Source organism: Bombina bombina, chromosome 1 (genome assembly GCF_027579735.1).
Source record: "Bombina bombina isolate aBomBom1 chromosome 1, aBomBom1.pri, whole genome shotgun sequence".
NCBI classification, from domain to species: Eukaryota; Metazoa; Chordata; class Amphibia; order Anura; family Bombinatoridae; genus Bombina; species Bombina bombina.
Window position 1 is genome coordinate 1433290054 of NC_069499.1, and position 20410 is coordinate 1433310463.

At 40.1% G+C, this 20410-nt stretch overlaps 1 protein-coding gene across 1 annotated transcript in view; it reads right to left on the reverse strand.

The window, feature by feature from the left end:
- Window positions 1-20410, reverse strand: part of SETDB1 (SET domain bifurcated histone lysine methyltransferase 1) — a 475933-nt gene that overhangs the window by 161221 nt on the left and 294302 nt on the right. The window contains exon 20 of the mRNA XM_053705493.1: window positions 17241-17446. Coding sequence (XP_053561468.1) covers window positions 17241-17446 — 206 coding nt within the window. The remainder of the gene's footprint in view (window positions 1-17240; window positions 17447-20410) is intronic.

Here is a 20410-nt window from a genome sequence, read left to right on the forward strand (position 1 = left end):
GGGGGGCCCCGGGGCCTCTAAGAACTTTTCCATTTTACATAGTGGTTCTGGAATGACCAGATAATCACAATCATCCAAATTGGATAACACCTCCTTAAGCAGAGCGCGGAGATGTTCCAACTTAAATTTAAAAGTAATCACATCAGGTTCAGCTTGTTGAGAAATGTTTCCTGAATCTGAAATTTCTCCCTCAGACAAAACCTCCCTGGCCCCCTCAGACTGGTGTAGGGGCCCTTCAGAAACCATATCATCAGCGTTCTCATGCTCTACAGAATTTTCTAAAACAGAGCAGTCGCGCTTTCACTGATAAGTGGGCATATTGGCTAAAATGTTTTTGATAGAATTATCCATTACAGCCGTTAAATGTTGCATAGTAAGGAGTATTGGCGCACTAGATGTACTAGGGGCCTCCTGTATGGGCAAGACTGGTGTAGACGAAGGAGGGGATGATGCAGTACCATGCTTACTCCCCTCACTTGAGGAATCATCTTGGGCATCATTTTTACTAAATTTTTTTATGACATAAAATACATATAGTTAAATGAGAAGGAACCTTGGTTTCCCCACAGTCAGAACACAATCTATCTGGTAGTTCAGACATGTTAAACAGGCATAAACTTGATAACAAAGCACAAAAAACGTTTTAAAATAAAACCGTTACTGTCACTTTAAATTTTAAACTAAACACACTTTATTACTGCAATTGCGAAAAAGTATGAAGGAATTGTTCAAAATTCACCAAAATTTCACCACAGTGTCTTAAAGCCTTAAAAGTATTGCACACCAAATTTGGAAGCTTTAACCCTTAAAATAACGGAACCGGAGCCGTTTTTATATTTAACCCCTTTACAGTCCCTGGAATCTGCTTTGCTGAGACCCAACCAAGCCCAAAGGGGAATACGATACCAAATGATGCCTTCAGAAAGACCTTTCTATGTATCAGAGCTCCACACACATGCAGCTGCATGCCATGCTGTCCTCAAAAACAAGTGCGCCATACCGGCGCGAAAATGAGGCTCTGACTATGATTAGGGAAAGCCCCTAAAGAATAAGGTGTCAAAAACAGTGCCTGCCGATATAATCATATCAAAATACCCAGAATAAATGATTCCTCAAGGCTAAATATGTGTTAATAATGAATCGATTTAGCCCAGAAAAAGTCTACAGTCTTAATAAGCCCTTGTGAAGCCCTTATTTACTATCTTAATAAACATGGCTTACCGGATCCCATAGGGAAAATGACAGCTTCCAGCATTACATCGTCTTGTTAGAATGTGTCATACCTCAAGCAGTAAGAGACTGCACACTGTTCCCCCAACTGAAGTTAATTGCTCTCAACAGTCCTGTGTGGAACAGCCATGGATTTTAGTTACGGTGCTAAAATCATTTTCCTCATACAAACAGAAATCTTCATCTCTTTTCTGTTTCTGAGTAAATAGTACATACCAGCACTATTTTAAAATAACAAACTCTTGATTGAATAATAAAAACTACAGTTAAACACTAAAAAACTCTAAGCCATCACCGTGGAGATGTTGCCTGTACAACGGCAAAGAGAATGACTGGGGTAGGCGGAGCCTAGGAGGGATCATGTGACCAGCTTTGCTGGGCTCTTTGCCATTTCCTGTTGGGGAAGAGAATATCCCACAAGTAAGGATGACGCCGTGGACCGGACACACCTATGTTGGAGAAAGGAGAGCATTTAAAGGGTAAGCATCTACAAAAGCCAAGAACACCAGTCTTATTTCCCGCCTAAAATCCATAAGGATATCACAAACCCCCCAGGCCGACCCATCATTTCAGGAATAGACTCCCTAACATCAAATCTTTCGCAATACACTGATTACTTCCTCCAGAAATATGTCAAATCCATACCATCACATCTAAAAGACACAAAACATTTTTTAAATCTGATAGAAAATTTAGAGTGGAAAGACAACTACATTTTAGTAACTTGTGACGTGAGTTCCCTCTACACGTGCATAGAACACAATAGAGGACTAGAAGCCACCAGTACTTTTTTTAACAAGAGATAATATGTCCAAACCACAACAAGAATTTATACTAGATTGTATGGAATTTATATTGAAAAATAATTATTTCTCGTTCAATGGGAACTACTACTTACAGAAAAGAGGTACTGCCATGGGCACGAGATTCGCACCCAGCTATGCGAATTTGTTCGTAGGATATTTTGAAGAACTTTTTATATCAAGAGCACCATGGGGTGCGAATCTCGTGCTCTAAAAGAGATTCATAGATGACATATTTATTGTCTGGAGAGGGGATGAGGAATTACTTGAACAATTTATTTCTGATTTCAATACCAATGACTTTGGATTGAAATTCACACATGAATATCACAAAACAAAAATTAATTTTTTGGACATTGAAATTGCCATAGTAAACAATAGAATCACCACCACAACATTCTTTAAAAAGGTTGATGCAAATAGTTACATTGATTTTAAAAGCTGCCACCACGAAAGGTGGAAGAAAAACGTACCAAAAGGACAATTCTTTAGAATCAGAAGGAATTGCACTCAAATATCAGACTATGATAACATCTTATACGATAGATTTGTAGAAAGAGGATACCATTCTAAATCATTACTAGAAACTAAAGAACAAGTTAGAGGAATAGAAAGAAAGACACTACTGGAAGATAAAACCATAACAAATAAAGAAGAAAAGGACCCTTACGATATCCCATTTGAAGTCCAGAAGATATCCCTGGGACACAATTTCCAACGCCCAGGGATCCTTGACATCTCTTGCCCAAGCCTGGGCGAAGAGAGAAAGTCTGCCCCCTACTAGATCCATTACCGGATCAGGGGCTGATCTTTCATGTTGTCTTAGAGGCAGCAGCAGGCTTCTTGGCCTGCTTACCTTTGTTCCAGGCCTGGTTAGGTCTCCAGACCGGCTTGGACTGGGCAAAATTTCCCTCTTGTTTTGCATTAGAGGGAGCTGATGCCGCGCTCGTCTTAAAGTTTCGAAAGGTACGAAAATTAGTTTGTTTGGTCCTTAATTTATTAGACCTATCCTGAGGAAGGGCATGACCTTTTCCTCCAGTAATATCAGAAATGATCTCCTTCAGTCCAGGCCCGAATAGGGTCTGCCCCTTGAAGGGAATGTTGAGAAGCTTAGACTTTGAAGTAACGTCAGCTGACCAGGATTTAAGCCATAGCGCCCTACGCGCCTGTATAGCAAAACCTGAGTTCTTAGCCGTTAGTTTGGTTAAATGAACAACGGCGTCAGAAACAAATGAATTGGCTAGCTTAAGCGCTTTAAGCTTGTCAAGTATATCATCCAATGGAGTTTCTACCTGTAAGGCCTCTTCCAGAGACTCAAGCCAGAAGGCCGCAGCAGCAGTCACCGGGGCAATGCATGCAAGAGGCTGGAGAATAAAACCTTGTTGAATAAACATTTTCTTAAGGTAACCCTCTAACTTTTTATCCATTGGATCTAAGAAAGCACAACTGTCCTCGACGGGAATAGTTGTACGCTTAGCTAGGGTAGAAACTGCTCCCTCCACCTTAGGGGACGTTTGCCATAAGTCCCGTGTAGCGGCATCTATTGGAAACATTTTCTTAAAAATAGGAGGGGGAGAGAACGGTACACCTGGTCTATCCCATTCCTTAGTAATAATTTCTGAAAACCTTTTAGGTATTGGAAAAACATCAGTGTAAACAGGCACTGCATAGTATTTATCCAATCTACACAATTTCTCTGGCACTATAATGGTGTCACAGTCATCCAGAGTAGCTAAAACCTCCCTGAGCAACACGCGGAGGTGTTCAAGCTTAAATTTAAATGTAGACATATCAGAATCAGGTTGAAGCATCTTCCCTGAGTCAGAAAAATCACTCACAGAAAGAAGCTCTCCTGCCTCAGCTTCTGCATATTATGAGGGGATATCAGACATAGCTACTAAAGCGTCAGAGAGCTCTGTATTTTTTCTAGTCCCAGAGCTGTCTCGCTTTCCTTGTAACCCTGGTAGTTTGGACAATACCGCTGTAAGGGTATGATCCATAACTGCCGCCATGTCTTGTAAAGTAAACGTCCCTTGAGTGGGAGTCAAAGGTTCTGACACGTGGGGCGAGTTAGTCGGCATAACTTCCCCCTTGTCAATTTCCTCTGGTGATAAATCTTTTAAAGACAGAATATGATCTTTATAACTTAAAGTAAAATCAGTACATTTGGTACACATTCTAAGAGGGGGTTCCACAATGGCTTCTAAACATAATGAACAAGGAGTTTCCTCTATGTCAGACATGTTTAACAGACTAGTAATGAGACCAGCAAGCTTGGAAAACACTTTGATAAATGTAAACAAGCAAAAAATAAAAACGGTACTGTGCCTTTAAGAGAAACAAACTTTGTCAGAAATTGAAAAACAGTGATAAAAAGCAGTAAATCTTACGAAATTTTTACAGTGTGTATAATAGACTAACAGAGCATTGCACCCACTTGCAAATGGATGATTAACCCCTTAGTTTCAAAACCGGATAAAAAAAACAATATAAACGTTTTTTAACAGTCACAACAAACTGCCACAGCTCTGCTGTGGCCCTACCTGCCCATACAACGACTTTTGAAGGCACAAAAACCCTTTGTAGAGGTCCTAAGTGTTCAGGGGACTCCTTCAGGGAAGCTGGAAGTCTCAAGCTGCAAAAACTACTGCACGATTTAGGCCTGAAATTAGGCCCCTCCCAGCCTGTACTCACAGTGAGAGGGCCATAAAAAACTACCCCTAGGCAAAATCTAGCCAGCCATGTGAAAAAAACTGGGCCCCAATAAAGTTTTATCACCAATATGTAGAAAAAAACGTTTAAACACTTCCAGCAAACGTTATCTTATTTTCAGTAATGTGAGAAAGTAATAAGTATATTACCTTTTACAGCAAGCATGATACTAGTCGTTATTAAATCACTAATCAGGCTTACCTTAAATAAATCCGGTATTAACAGCATTTTCTAGCATATTCATTTCTCTAGAAAAATTTAAACTGCACATACCTCATAGCAGGAGACCCTGCACGCCATTCCCCCAGCTGAAGTTACCTCATCTCTTCAGTTATGTGTGAGAACAGCAATGGATCTTAGTTACAACCTGCTAAGATCATCAAAAACCACAGGCAGACTCTTCTTCAACTTTCTGCCTGAGGCTAAAACAGTACAACTCCGGTACCATTTGAAAATAATAAACTTTTGATTGAAGATAAACTACATAAATTCACCATATCTCTCTAGCTACTTCCTATCTTGTTGAGAGCTGCAAGAGAATGATTGGTAGTGGCAGTTAGGGGAGGAGCTATATAGACAGCTCTGCTGTGGGTGATCCTCTTGCAGCTTCCTGTTGGGAAGGAGAATATCCCACAAGTAATGGACTGGATACACCTTACAAGAGAAATAGGTATTAAAAGGGACATGAAAGAAAATTTAACTTTCCAGGTTCAAACAGCATACAATTTTAGGACATTTTTTATTTTATTTTATAAAATGTACTTTGTTCTCTTAGTATGCTTTGTTGAAAAGCATATCTAGGCGGGCTCAGGAGCAGAAATGCACTTCTGTGAGCTAGCTGGTGATCTGAGGACATATGCACATATGCCTCTTGTCAGTGTCTCACCAGATGTGCTTACCTAGCTCCTGTAGTGCATTGTTGGTCTAGAAGTGACCAAATGTCTTTAACATGTAATTATATGCAAGCAATAGTGTGATAATAAAATGCTCTAACATATTTTTTTGACATATTGAAGAGTAGCAACTTTGTGGGTCAGAAACAGGGAATCAGCAACCAGTCCATGAGAAGTTGGGGAAAATGAATAGAGACCAGAAGCACTTGACAAAAGGAACACACAGGGTAACTAGATCTAAGAGTCAATTGCTTGGAGGCCAGACTGGCATAATGAAAAAGGAGAGCATTTAAAGGGTAAGCATCTACAAAAGCCAAGAACACCAGTCTTATTTCCCGCCTAAAATCCATAAGGATATCACAAACCCCCCAGGCCGACCCATCATTTCAGGAATAGACTCCCTAACATCAAATCTTTCGCAATACACTGATTACTTCCTCCAGAAATATGTCAAATCCATACCATCACATCTAAAAGACACAAAACATTTTTTAAATCTGATAGAAAATTTAGAGTGGAAAGACAACTACATTTTAGTAACTTGTGACGTGAGTTCCCTCTACACGTGCATAGAACACAATAGAGGACTAGAAGCCACCAGTACTTTTTTTAACAAGAGATAATATGTCCAAACCACAACAAGAATTTATACTAGATTGTATGGAATTTATATTGAAAAATAATTATTTCTCGTTCAATGGGAACTACTACTTACAGAAAAGAGGTACTGCCATGGGCACGAGATTCGCACCCAGCTATGCGAATTTGTTCGTAGGATATTTTGAAGAACTTTTTATATCAAGAGCACCATGGGGTGCGAATCTCGTGCTCTAAAAGAGATTCATAGATGACATATTTATTGTCTGGAGAGGGGATGAGGAATTACTTGAACAATTTATTTCTGATTTCAATACCAATGACTTTGGATTGAAATTCACACATGAATATCACAAAACAAAAATTAATTTTTTGGACATTGAAATTGCCATAGTAAACAATAGAATCACCACCACAACATTCTTTAAAAAGGTTGATGCAAATAGTTACATTGATTTTAAAAGCTGCCACCACGAAAGGTGGAAGAAAAACGTACCAAAAGGACAATTCTTTAGAATCAGAAGGAATTGCACTCAAATATCAGACTATGATAACATCTTATACGATAGATTTGTAGAAAGAGGATACCATTCTAAATCATTACTAGAAACTAAAGAACAAGTTAGAGGAATAGAAAGAAAGACACTACTGGAAGATAAAACCATAACAAATAAAGAAGAAAAGGACCCTTACGATATCCCATTTATAACCACTTTTTCGAGCCAGCACAAACAAATAGAAAACATCATAAGGAAACACTGGCATATTGCCAGAAGTGACCCCATAATAGGGAAAAGACTCAAATATCGTCCTGACATAATATTCAGGAAAGCTACAAATCTAAAAAATATTTTATCCCCAAGTGAGTTCACATCTAAACCCTGTGTAAACCAATATAATCTTAGAAACAAAAAAGTATTAGGTTTCTTCCCCTGCCACGAATGTAAATCGTGTAAGTACAGCACCAAAACCAAAATGGTAAAATCAACTGCAACTCAGAAGGAAATTAAGATAAACGACATCATTAGGTGCACAGACACCAACATTATATATGTATTACAGTGCTCATGTGAGCATCTATATTTGGGCCAAACGGGCAGAAAACTGAAAGAAAGAATTAGTGAACACATTCGCAGTATAGAAAAAGATAAGGATAACACAAGGCTATATGCCCATTTCAAACAGTTTCATAGAGGTAACCCAAATTACATGAAATTCTGGGGCATAAAGAAAGTGAAGACAGATGGTAGAGGAGGGAATCTAGAAAAGAGATTACTATTCCAAGAAGCCAAACTAATATTTGAAATGGGCACTCTATACCCAAAAGGCTTGAATAGCGAATTAGACCTTAACGCTATTATATAATGGATTCAATTACAATATGCAAATATCTGCCACCGATTACTCTATGACAAACACATTCCCCCACTATAGAAATGCCCCAAAAAATGGATAAGAATATCTCGACCAAAATCCACTAATATCTAAAACCAGACATTAAACTAAAACTTGGTCAAATTTATAATAACAAACACAACTACATCAGAAAGTGCGAAACCCAAAGCCAAGATCCATATATGTTTATTTATTCCTTTTTGATATGCCTAAAAAATTATTAAATATCCTTTTATATAGAAAAACATAATTTATGCTTACCTGATAAATTTATTTCTCTTGTAGTGTAGTCAGTCCACGGGTCATCCATTAATTATGGGATTATATCTCTTCCCCAACAGGAAGTTGCAAGAGGATCACCCAGGCAGAGCTGCTATATAGCTCCTCCCCTCACATGTCATATCCAGTCATTCGACCGAAACAAGACGAGAAAGGAGAAACCATAGGGTGCAGTGGTGACTGGAGTTTAATTAAAATTTAGATCTGCCTTAAAAGACAGGGCGGGCCGTGGACTGACTACACTACAAGAGAAATAAATTTATCAGGTAAGCATAAATTATGTTTTCTCTTGTTAAGTGTAGTCAGTCCACGGGTCATCCATTACTTATGGGATACCAATACCAAAGCTAAAGTACACGGATGAAGGGAGGGACAAGGCAGGAACTTTAAACGGAGGGAACCACTGCCTGAAGTACCTTTCTCCCAAAAATAGCCTCCGAAGAAGCAAAAGTGTCAAATTTGTAAAATTTTGAAAAAGTGTGAAGTGAAGACCAAGTTGCAGCCTTGCAAATCTGTTCAACAGAGGCCTCATTTTTAAAGGCCCAGGTGGAAGCCACAGCTCTAGTAGAATGAGCTGTAATTCTTTCAGGAGGCTGCTGTCCAGCAGTCTCATAGGCTAAACGTATTATGCTACGAAGCCAAAAGGAGAGAGAGGTAGCCGAAGCCTTTTGACCTCTCCACTGTCCAGAGTAAACGACAAACAGGGAAGAAGTTTGACAAAAATCTTCAGTTGCCTGCAAATAGAACTTCAGGGCACGGACTACGTCCAGATTATGCAAAAGTCGTTCCTTCTTTGAAGAAGGGTTAGGACACAATGATGGAACAACAATCTCTTGATTGATATTCCTGTTAGAAACTACCTTAGGTAAGAACCCAGGTTTAGTACGCAGAACTACCTTGTCTGAATGAAAAATCAGATAAGGAGAATCACAATGTAAGGCAGATAACTCAGAGACTCTTCGAGCCGAGGAAATAGCCATCAAAAACAGAACTTTCCAAGATAACAGCTTGATATCAATGGAATGAAGGGGTTCAAATGGAACGCCTTGCAGAACGTTAAGAACTAAGTTTAAGCTCCACGGCGGAGCAACAGTCTTAAACACAGGCTTAATCCTAGCCAAAGCCTGACAAAAAGCCTGAACGTCTGGAACTTCTGCCAGACGCTTGTGTAGTAGAATAGACAGAGCAGAAATCTGTCCCTTTAACGAACTAGCGGATAAGCCCTTTTCTAAACCCTCTTGTAGAAAAGACAATATCCTAGGAATCCTAACCTTACTCCATGAGTAACTCTTGGATTCGCACCAATATAAATATTTACGCCATATCCTATGGTAAATTCTTCTGGTAACAGGTTTCCTAGCCTGTATTAAGGTATCAATAACCGACTCCGAGAAGCCACGCTTTGATAGAATCAAGCGTTCAATCTCCATGCAGTCAGCCTCAGAGAAATTAGATTTGGATGGTTGAAAGGACCCTGAATTAGAAGGTCCTGCCTCAGAGGCAGAGACCATGGTGGACAGGACGACATGTCCACTAGGTCTGCATACCAGGTCCTGCGTGGCCACGCAGGCGCTATCAGAATCACTGATGCTCTCTCCTGTTTGATCTTGGCAATCAGTCGAGGAAGCATCAGAAATGGTGGAAACACATAAGCCATGTTGAAGACCCAAGGGGCTGTCAGAGCATCTATCAGCACCGCTCCCGGGTCCCTGGACCCGTAACAAGGAAGCTTGGCGTTCTGGCGAGACGCCATGAGATCCAGATTTGGTTTGCCCCAACGATGAATCAGTTGGGCGAAGACCTCCGGATGAAGTTCCCACTCCCCCGGATGAAAAGTCTGGCGACTTAGAAAATCCGCCTCCCAGTTCTCCACGCCTGGGATGTAGATCGCTGACAGGTGGCAAGAGTGAGACTCTGCCCAGCGAATTATCTTTGAGACTTCCAACATCGCTAGGGAACTCCTGGTTCCCCCTTGATGGTTGATGTAAGCCACAGTCGTGATGTTGTCCGACTGAAATCTGATGAACCTCAGAGTTGCTAACTGAGGCCAAGCTAGAAGAGCATTGAATATTGCTCTTAACTCCAGAATATTTATTGGGAGGAGTTTCTCCTCCTGAGCCCATGATCCCTGAGCCTTCAGGGAATTCCAGACTGCGCCCCAACCTAGAAGGCTGGCGTCTGTTGTTACAATCGTCCAATCTGGCCTGCGAAAGGTCATCCCCTTGGACAGGTGGGGCCGAGAAAGCCACCATAGAAGAGAATCTCTGGTCTCTTGATCCAGATTTAGTAGAGGGGACAAATCTGAGTAATCCCCATTCCACTGACTTAGCATGCACAATTGCAGCGGTCTGAGATGCAGGCGCGCAAATGGTACTATGTCCATTGCCGCTACCATTAAGCCGATTACTTCCATGCACTGAGCTACTGACGGGTGTGGAATGAAATGAAGGGCACGGCAAGCATTTAGAAGTTTTGATAACCTGGCCTCCGTCAGGTAAATTTTCATCTCTACAGAATCTATAAGAGTCCCTAGGAAGGGAACCCTTGTGAGTGGTAATAGAGAACTCTGTTTCACGTTCACCTTCCACCCATGCGACCTCAGAAATGCCAGAACTATCTCTGTATGAGACTTGGCAGTTTGAAAACTTGACGCTTGTATCAGAATGTCGTCTAGGTACGGAGCCACCGCTATGCCTCGCGGTCTTAGTACCGCCAGAAGTAAGCCCAGAACCTTTGTAAAGATTCTTGGAGCCGTAGCTAACCCGAAGGGAAGAGCTACAAACTGGTAATGCCTGTCTAGGAAGGCAAATCTTAGGTACTGATAATGATCCTTGTGAATCGGTATGTGAAGGTAGGCATCCTTTAAGTCCACTGGGGTCATGTACTGACCCTCTTGGATCATGGGTAGGATGGTTTGAATAGTTTCCATTTTGAATGATGGAACTCTTAGGAATTTGTTTAGGATTTTTAAGTCCAAGATTGGTCTGAAGGTTCCCTTTTTCTTGGGAACCACAAACAGATTTGAATAGAATCCTTGCCCGTGTTCCGTCCGCAGAACTGGGTGGATCACCCCCATTAGTAAGAGGTCTTGTACACAGCGTAGAAACGCCTCTTTCTTTATTTGGTTTGCTGATAACCTTGAAAGATAAAATCTCCCTTGTGGAGGAGAATCTTTGAAGTCCAGAAGATATCCCTGAGATATGATCTCCAATGCCCAGGGATCCTGGACATCTCTTGCCCAAGCCTGGGCGAAGAGAGAAAGTCTGCCCCCCACTAGATCCGTTTCCGGATAGGGGGCCCTCTCTTCATGCTGTCTTAGGGGCAGCAGCAGGTTTTCTGGCCTGCTTGCCCTTGTTCCAGGACTGGTTAGTTTTCCAGCCCTGTCTGTAACGAGCAACAGCTCCTTCCTGTTTTGGAGCGGAGGAAGTTGATGCTGCTAAATGGGATGTACACTGAGCGCCTACTGTATAAAAGACCCTTAGCTCTAATATATTGACCCCTAGCGGTCAGAAGTGTATGGAGAATCAGAAGAAATAATATCAAAGCGCCAAACAGCACTGGCAGGGTCTGGGTGGTTTACTTTGAGTGTTAATCAAGTATAAGTTTTTAGAACAATGTAACGTTTAAGACACTTTATTGCAATAAACAATTTAAAACAGTATAAAAATATATAAAACAATGTTGGTTTAAAACAATGTTACATTAAAAACAAATAATCAAGGATCCAAGATTTTACAAGGGATGACAAAAATACAATACAATGATTGTGTAGAAAGAAGAAGTCGATGGTGTCAGCCTATGGGCGGGATGCAGCAGTGTAGTATGTAACTGATGTCTGTGGATGAGGGGTGTTTACCTTGTATTAAAAAGCTGTGTTCCTAATGTTGAGAAGCATATACAATAGATAAGCAGATTGGTGGAAAATATGTGTCAAAATCAAAATCGTGATTTTACAAAGGAAAAATGTAAACTTGACAAATAAAACAATTAATAAAAAATGTGAAAAAACTGCTCAAAAAAAGAATAAGCAGAGAACAGTGTGAACAAAAATTATAAAAATTATATTCAAAATGTTTCCCAAAAGAAAGTCCAAACTTTGTTCGTGAAAGTGTCAATAAAAAGTGGATCAATAGTTTCCACAAATGGTGAAAAATATATCCAGTGAGGTGCAAAAGAATGATAAAAAATGTATCCGGTGAAAAACGATTGAACAAGTGGTAAAAAAGGGAAGTCTCTTCAAATTAGTGTTGGTTAGTCACACAATCCAAACGAATGTTAAATGTGGGTTTGGGAGTTTTTCCTCCAAAGTTGAGGGAACTAGTGTGTCTTCGAAAATAGATACTAGTGTGTCTTCGAAAATAGATACATAAATGGTTTTTATTAATCTGATATTATTAATTTTATAAAAACCATCTACACTATTGTTATTTTTCTTTTTGGCAGAAAGACTTTCATCTGCAACAAGTTGTATCTATTTTCGAAGACACACTAGTTCCCTCAACTTTGGAGGAAAAACTCCCACACCCACATTTAACATTCGTTTGGATTGTGTGACTAACCAACAATAATTTGAACAGACTTCCTTTTTTACCACTTGTTCAATCGTTTTTCACCGGATACATTTTTTATCATTCTTTTGCACCTCACTGGATATATTTTTCACCATTTGTGGAAACTATTGATCCACTTTTTATTGACACTTTCACGAACAAAGTTTGGACTTTCTTTTGGGAAACATTTTGAATATAATTTTTATAATTTTTGTTCACACTGTTCTCTGCTTATTCTTTTTTTGAGCAGTTTTTTCACATTTTTTATTAATTGTTTTATTTGTCAAGTTTACATTTTTCCTTTGTAAAATCAAGATTTTGATTTTGACACATATTTTCCACCAATCTGCTTATCTATTGTATATGCTTCTCAACATTAGGAACACACCTTTTTAATACAAGGTAAACACCCCTCATCCACAGACATCAGGTACATACTACACTGCTGCATCCCGCCCATAGGCTGACACCATCGACTTCTTCTTTCTACACAATCATTGTATTGTATTGTATTTTTGTCATCCCTTGTAAAATCTTGGATCCTTGATTATTTGTTTTTAATGTAACATTGTTTTAAACCAACATTGTTTTATATATTTTTATACTGTTTTAAATTGTTTATTGCAATAAAGTGTCTTAAACGTTACATTGTTCTAAAAACTTATACTTGATTAACACTCAAAGTAAACCACCCAGACCCTGCAAGTGCTGTTTGGCGCTTTGAAGTTGATGCTGCTCCTGCCTTGAGGTTACGAAAGGCATGAAAATTAGACTGTTTGGCCTTTGATTTGGCCCTGTCCTGAGGCAGAGCATGGCCCTTACCTCCCGTAATGTCAGCGATAATTTATTTCAAGCCGGGCCCGAATAAGGTCTGCCCTTTGAAAGGAATATTAAGCAATTTAGATTTAGAAGTCACGTCAGCTGACCAGGATTTAAGCCATAGCGCTCTGCGCGATTGGATGGCGAATCCGGAGTTCTTAGCCGTAAGTTTGGTTAAATGTACGACGGCATCAGAAACAAATGCGTTAGCTAGCTTAAGTGCTTTAAGCTTGTTCATAATTTCATCCAATGGAGCTGTGCGAATGGCCTCTTCCAGAGACTCAAACCAGAATGCCGCCGCAGCAGTGACAGGCGCAATGCATGCAAGGGGCTATAAGATAAAACCTTGTTGAACAAACATTTTTTTAAGGTAACCTAATTTTTTATCCATTGGATCTGAAAAGGCACAACTATCCTCCACCGGGATAGTGGTACGCTTAGATAAAGTAGAAACTGCTCCCTCCACCTTAGGGACCGTCTGCCATAAGTCTCGTGTGGTGGCGTCTATAGGAAACATTTTCCTAAATATGGGAGGAGGGGAAAAAGGCACACCGGGTCTATCCCACTCCTTGCTAATAATCTCTGTAAGCCTTTTAGGTATAGGAAACACGTCAGTACACACCGGTACCGCATAGTATCTATCCAACCTACATAATTTTTCTGGAATTGCAACCGTGTTACAATCATTCAGAGCCGCTAATACCTCCCCTAGCAATATGCGGAGGTTCTCAAGCTTAAATTTAAAATTAGAAATCTCTGAATCCAGTCTCCCTGGATCAGATCCGTCACCCATAGAATGAAGCTCTCCGTCTTCATGTTCTGCAAATTGTGACGCAGTATCGGACATGGCTCTCACATCATCAGCACGCTCTGTCCTTAACCCAGAGCTATCACGCTTGCCTCTTAATTCTGGCAATTTAGATAATAATTCTGTCATAACAGTAGCCATGTCTTGCAAAGTGATTTGTAAGGGCCTCCCTGATGTACTTGGCGCCACAAAATCACGCACCTCCTGAGCGGGAGGCGAGGGTACTGACACGTGAGGAGAGTTAGTCGGCATAACTTCCCCCTCGTTGTCTGGTGATAATTTCTTTACATGTAAAGACTGACTTTAAAGTTAAATCAATGCATTTAGTACACAAATTTCTATGGGGCTCCACATTGGCCTTCATACATAGTGAACAAACAGATTCATCTGTGTCAGACATGTTTAAACAGACTAGCAATGAGACTAGCAAGCTTGGAAAATACTTTTCAAATAAATTTACAAGCAATATAAAAAACGCTACTGTGCCTTTAAGAAGCACAAAAAGCTGTCACAGTTGAAATAACAATGAACCAAATTAGTTATAGCAACCAAATTTTCACAGTAAATCTATTAAGTTAGCAAAGGATTGCACCCACCAGCAAATGGATGATTAACCCCTTAATACCCAAAAACGGATAACAATTTAATAATTAACGTTTTTATCACAGTCAAACACACTGTCACAGGTCTGCTGTGACTGATTACCTCCCTCAAAATGAATTTTGAAGACCCCTGAGCTCTCTAGAGACGTCCTGGATCATGGAGGATGAAGTAGGAAGATTGTGACTGAATTTTTACTGCGCAAAAAAGCGCTAAAATAGGCCCCTCCCGCTCATATTACAACAGTGGGGAAGCTCAGTTAACTGTTTCTATGCAGAAACAAAAGTTAGCCATGTGGTAAAAATCATGCCCCAATAAGTTTTATCACTAAGTACCTCACAAAAAACGATTAACATGCCAGTAAACGTTTTGAACATACATTTCTAAAAGTTATGAAGTGTTATTAATAAGCCTGCTACCAGTCGCTGTTACTGCAGTTAAGGCTCATACATTACTTCAGTATTAACAGTATTTTCTGAGTCAAATTCCATTCCCTAGAAAAATACTTCAGTGTACACACACTCATCAGCCTAATACCAGTCGCTACCACTGCATTTAAGGCTGAACTTACATTACATTGGTATCTGCAGTATTTTCTCAGTCAGTTCCATTGCTTAGAAAATTAATTTACTGCACATACCTCGTTTGCAGGGGGACCCTGCATGCTATTCCCCTTTTCTGAAGTTACCTCACTCCTCAGAATGTGCGAGAACAGCCAGTGGATCTTAGTTACGTCTGCTAAGATCATAGAAAACGCAGGCAGATTCTTCTTCTAATGCTGCCTGAGAAACAAACAGCACACTCCGGTGCCATTTAAAATAAACTTTTGATTGAAGAAATAAACTAAGTTTAAAAACACCACAGACCTCTCACAACGACCTATCTTTAGTTAGGTTGCAAGAGAATGACTGGATATGACATGTGAGGGGAGGAGCTATATAGCAGCTCTGCTTGGGTGATCCTCTTGCAACTTCCTGTTGGGGAAGAGATATAATCCCATAAGTAATGGATGACCCGTGGACTGACTACACTTAACAAGAGAAAAAAACTTTTGAGCATATACCTATAAAAAGCTGTATAATCTAAGATTTAAATTATGACAATCTTTTACAAAAATTCAACAAATACTAATATATTGCTAAATATTTGAAGTATTTTACGTTTGCACTAATGTTTTTATTAAAATATGAACCATATTGCAGAGAAAAGATCGGACTCTCTTCCTAAAAACATAATTACGGAATACAAATGAAACACACCAAACAATTATGATCAGCAAAGGAGTTAAAAATCAGGCTTTAAAAAGGCAAGAATCCACCCCACTGGTATCTTGAGAAAGGCTGTCCAGCCGAAACGTGTTGATATCAGATCAATAGCCACACTGATTGTGGTGAATAAAGGATATCAGGGAGCTTTTTGTGCTCTTAAACAAACTTTACCTACCCTTCAAACTCCGGCAAGATGAACCGCTATTTGCAACTGCTAGCGTTACTCCACTTGCCTGTACTAAAAAGACTATCACCCAAAGACCCTAATAAAGAGGGGCTATACAAGCAGGAATCGGTCACTGACCGAGAGGAAGATCAGACATCGGACCAATAGCCATATTCATTGTGGCCCAACAAAGGATTACTGCAACTATCCATTTGCATCAAGGATCGCTGACTTACTCCCAGCACAAAAAGGTCCACAAAATCAAGAACCTCGACAAGTGGAGGTCAATCAAGGACCGCAAAGAAAGAAAAAAAAAAAAAACGCCAAGGAGGCATCTCAGGAGAAGCGGTCGAATCAGAAGCAGACGTGCGGTCACTGACCTTAAGGAAGATTATTTTCAAATACCAAGAGCAATTTCTGCACATTAAATCTTCCCATACCACGGACTCAACAATATAGTGCAATCAGACAGATACACTATAAGGTAACACCGGACTTAATAGTCTCCATAGTGTGGTTAATTACGGCACTCATTCTGCAACTCACATTGCAGGATAAAAGACATTTTGCCATATAAGCTTATTAGAATTGTATATCGACACTTTTGTATATGGTTTTAAGATACAATTTTACATTTTATACTACCAATTGTATAAACAAATAGATACAATTTTATGTATTTTTAATCTAGAAGACACCGGTGTCAAGCTTTTAAACTGATATATATTGTTGCAATAATAAAACTGCATAGAAATTTAATAAAACTGCATAGACTTTTTAAAACACAAAATTTTGGTTCAGTATCTATTTTTTAAAGAGGAATATATAAATAGAGGCGTGTTTAATGAACTACTGAATTTTTAACAAATATATACAATTTTTAATAATCCAATTAGACCTACATTGGGGATAGCAACTTTCATTGCGCCATCTTATACTAGAAATAACATCTACAAAAGCCACTTGGGTCCTGGAGCTGTAGATTTGAGGGTCCAGAAAAATCAGAGAGGAAACCTCAAAGCACAGTCACAATTCTTTGACTAAAAGACAGAGCATTTGACTAAAACATACTATGCCCCAATATTCTCTTGACTGCGTTCAACAAGGTATTTTGACTTACATTCAAGTATCGACCTAGGTTTCCTTCTAGTTTTGCATCAATAATGTAGCAGGACTCTTCACCATCAAAGAACTGCCTTGTGTTTCTGCGTCCTCCACTCTCCCCTTTGTCAGCAGATGCCATGTTGGATTTGATAGTGATGCCATGAGTGGATTTCAAGGCAAATCCTCTTGTGGATTTGACTGCCACTTGCCGTTTAACTGGCCCTATTAAAACAGTAAATATTAATTACTCTATTAAGTTTCGTTCCCCCCCATGAAATACTATTATGTTTGTAGTACAATTGCTGGAATAATAATTACTTGAACTAAGTAGGTTTTGTGCTACAAAGTGCAGATATTTTAGGTCAAATTCCTTTTGTCATACAAGGTAAGTGCAATGTTGCTTTACCAATGGAAAACTAGAGAACATTAACTAAGAGGCTGAGAATTTTAGTAAATTACTGGAGACTACACCACAGACATTCCTGAGGAACTCTCACAGTGTAGATACAAGGTATCTGGGAGCCTAAGCTTCCTTCTATGGAGACCCAGTCACTAGTGGTTAAATAGGCTGCACTTGACCTTATATTTGCTTATACTAGCGATAACACCTTAAAATAAAGTTTGATTATTTTTAGTTATCAATGAAAACAGTTACTATTTATGAATTTAATTTAGTTGTATAAACTACTTAATTCTATAATATAGTACAAATACACAAGCTTAAAATGAACCATGCAAAATCAGGAACAGCCTTTTAAATGGCCTGAGCTCTCTCTGAAATATTAAAAAAAACAAAATTATGGTTACCGGATAATTTCATTTTCTTCAGATGGAAAGAGTCCACAGCTGCATTCATTACTTTTGGGAAATACACAACCTGGCCACCAGGAGGAGGCAAAGACACCCCTCCCACTTCCCTCATCCCCCAGTCATTCTGCCGAGGAACAAGGAACAGTAGAAGAAATATCAAGGTGAAAGGTGCCAGCAGAAAAAAAAAAAAAACACATAAAAAATATGAGTGGGGAGCTGTGGACTCTTTCCATCTGAAAAATTATCAGGTAAGCATAATTTATGTTTTTCTTCATAAATTGAAAGAGTCCACAGCTGCATTCATTACTTTTGGGAAAACAATAGCCAAGCTATAGAGAACACTGAATGCGAAAACGGGAGGGTACAATAGGCGGCCCAATCTGAGGGCACCGAGCCTGAAACCACTACCCAATAAAAAGACTAGAGACCGTAAGACAGACTCAACTGAGACACAATCGCCCAGCAGCGAGTCCACAACCACACACCCCTTACTAGTGAAAGGGATTATCAGCCCCGAAAAACCCTAAAAAAGGGAGAGGACAAGGAGGAACCACAGGGATTCCCGGAAATACCCTAAAAGGTAACAACAAAAATGCAATAAAATGAAGAAAAAAACAAAAAAAAAGAAAAAAACAATAAAAAAAAAACAAAAAAAAAAAACAAACAAAAAAAAAAAAAAAACAAGGAGCGAGTCAAGCTCACAGAGACCCAAATGGGACCCGACAACAAGGGGAGGCAACGCCCAGACCAGACAGAAACCACAAGGTTTTAGGACCGAGGAACAAAAAAAAAGAGAAAAAAACTTCTCCCAAACACTGAGCAACTGCACCCAAGAGACAAATGAAGACAGAGTCCTCACATTGTCAAAAAACTCAGAATACACGAGTATTCAGGAACAATACATGTAGCGGACCAAGTAGGAAAAGAACACACTGCCGTTATTAGAATGACACAGAAGAAAACCTTTGCCAAGAAGTAAAAGCAGCTAAACCAAGACATCAACCTGATAAACCACCAAACAGTGTGCACACTCCAGGCAAATCCAGGCCACCAGGCTTGCTCCAGAGCTCTAACAGAGAGAAACAGAACCTCAAAGAAGCTCACCGTGTCTCTGAGACTCGAGGATGAGCAACATATTTCATATCCTGCTCTCACCAGGGTCAGCCCAAAGAGACAGGCAGATCTGGAAAAAAGGAAAACGGGATTACAGAAGAATCCCAACCCCAGTCCTTCGAAAAGGACACATAGAGGGCTAGCATGAAACTCACAACAGCCTCAACATGGAGCAAACAGCCCTATCGATGGAACAGAACAACCCCAGAGAGCAGACCTCTCTTCTAACAGGATAAAAAACATCTGTTCCAACCACCTGTACACGGGACAGGCCAAAGGAGAAGAAGCCCACTTCCATAAGAAGAATAAACTAGACCCTGGAAGAAGTAGAGCACACGATAAGGGATGGTGCACATGTCTACAAGACATGAAGCCATAGATTGAAATGGAAAAAAAATCTAGCAGACGTCGCTAATGAACATGGCAGAACCAGCCCCCCCCCGAGGGGGAACCGATATCGGTCAAAAGCAAGGCAAGCACCAAGGAGCAAAAATGCTCCGAAAACCTAGCCAAGCTGCAAGCAGCTCAACTAGCCAGACCAGAAACCATAGCCCATGTTCCCTGGAAAATCAGAACGTCCCGAGCCAGCCCTAGGATCAAAACAGTCCGGTAACATCCCACAGCGGGATCCAAGGAGTGAGCCAAACACTACACCAACCAGAAGATCCACGACATAGGCCCAAGCCCCAAAATAGTTTAAAACAACAACCTCCCAGGGAACCAAATACCCTGTCTGATATAAAGAAAAAGACCAATAGGGGAAGAGGCTATCCCAGAGAACGGGAACAAGAGTCCCAACCCAAAAGGAAGAGACCACCCCCACAGAGCAGTCCAAGACTCAAGAGCCCAACAGGCGCAAGGGGATATCGTCTACCGCCCTATGTGTTCCCAGGCGGACTACTATCCAAGTACTGTCCAGACCTGGCCCTGCTTAGCTTCCAAGATCATACAGAAACGGATGCATACAGGACAGAGTTGCGGTAGCCTCGAGGACAGAGTCACTGGAACAAAGGCTAGTCTCCATGGCACCTCAGAGTATGAAACCAGAGGACAACACCCCTAAAAGGAATCAACACAAAAAGAAAACAGAGCGCAGACCACTCTAAGGGTAAAACCGTTTAATATAAAGTGCTAAATGCGCACATAAAAACACACGTACACTGTGAAAGAATACAAAGGCATTAAAAAGGAAATGTATGCTTACCCGATAAATTTATTTCTTTTACGATATGACGAGTCCACGGATTTCATCCTTACTTGTGG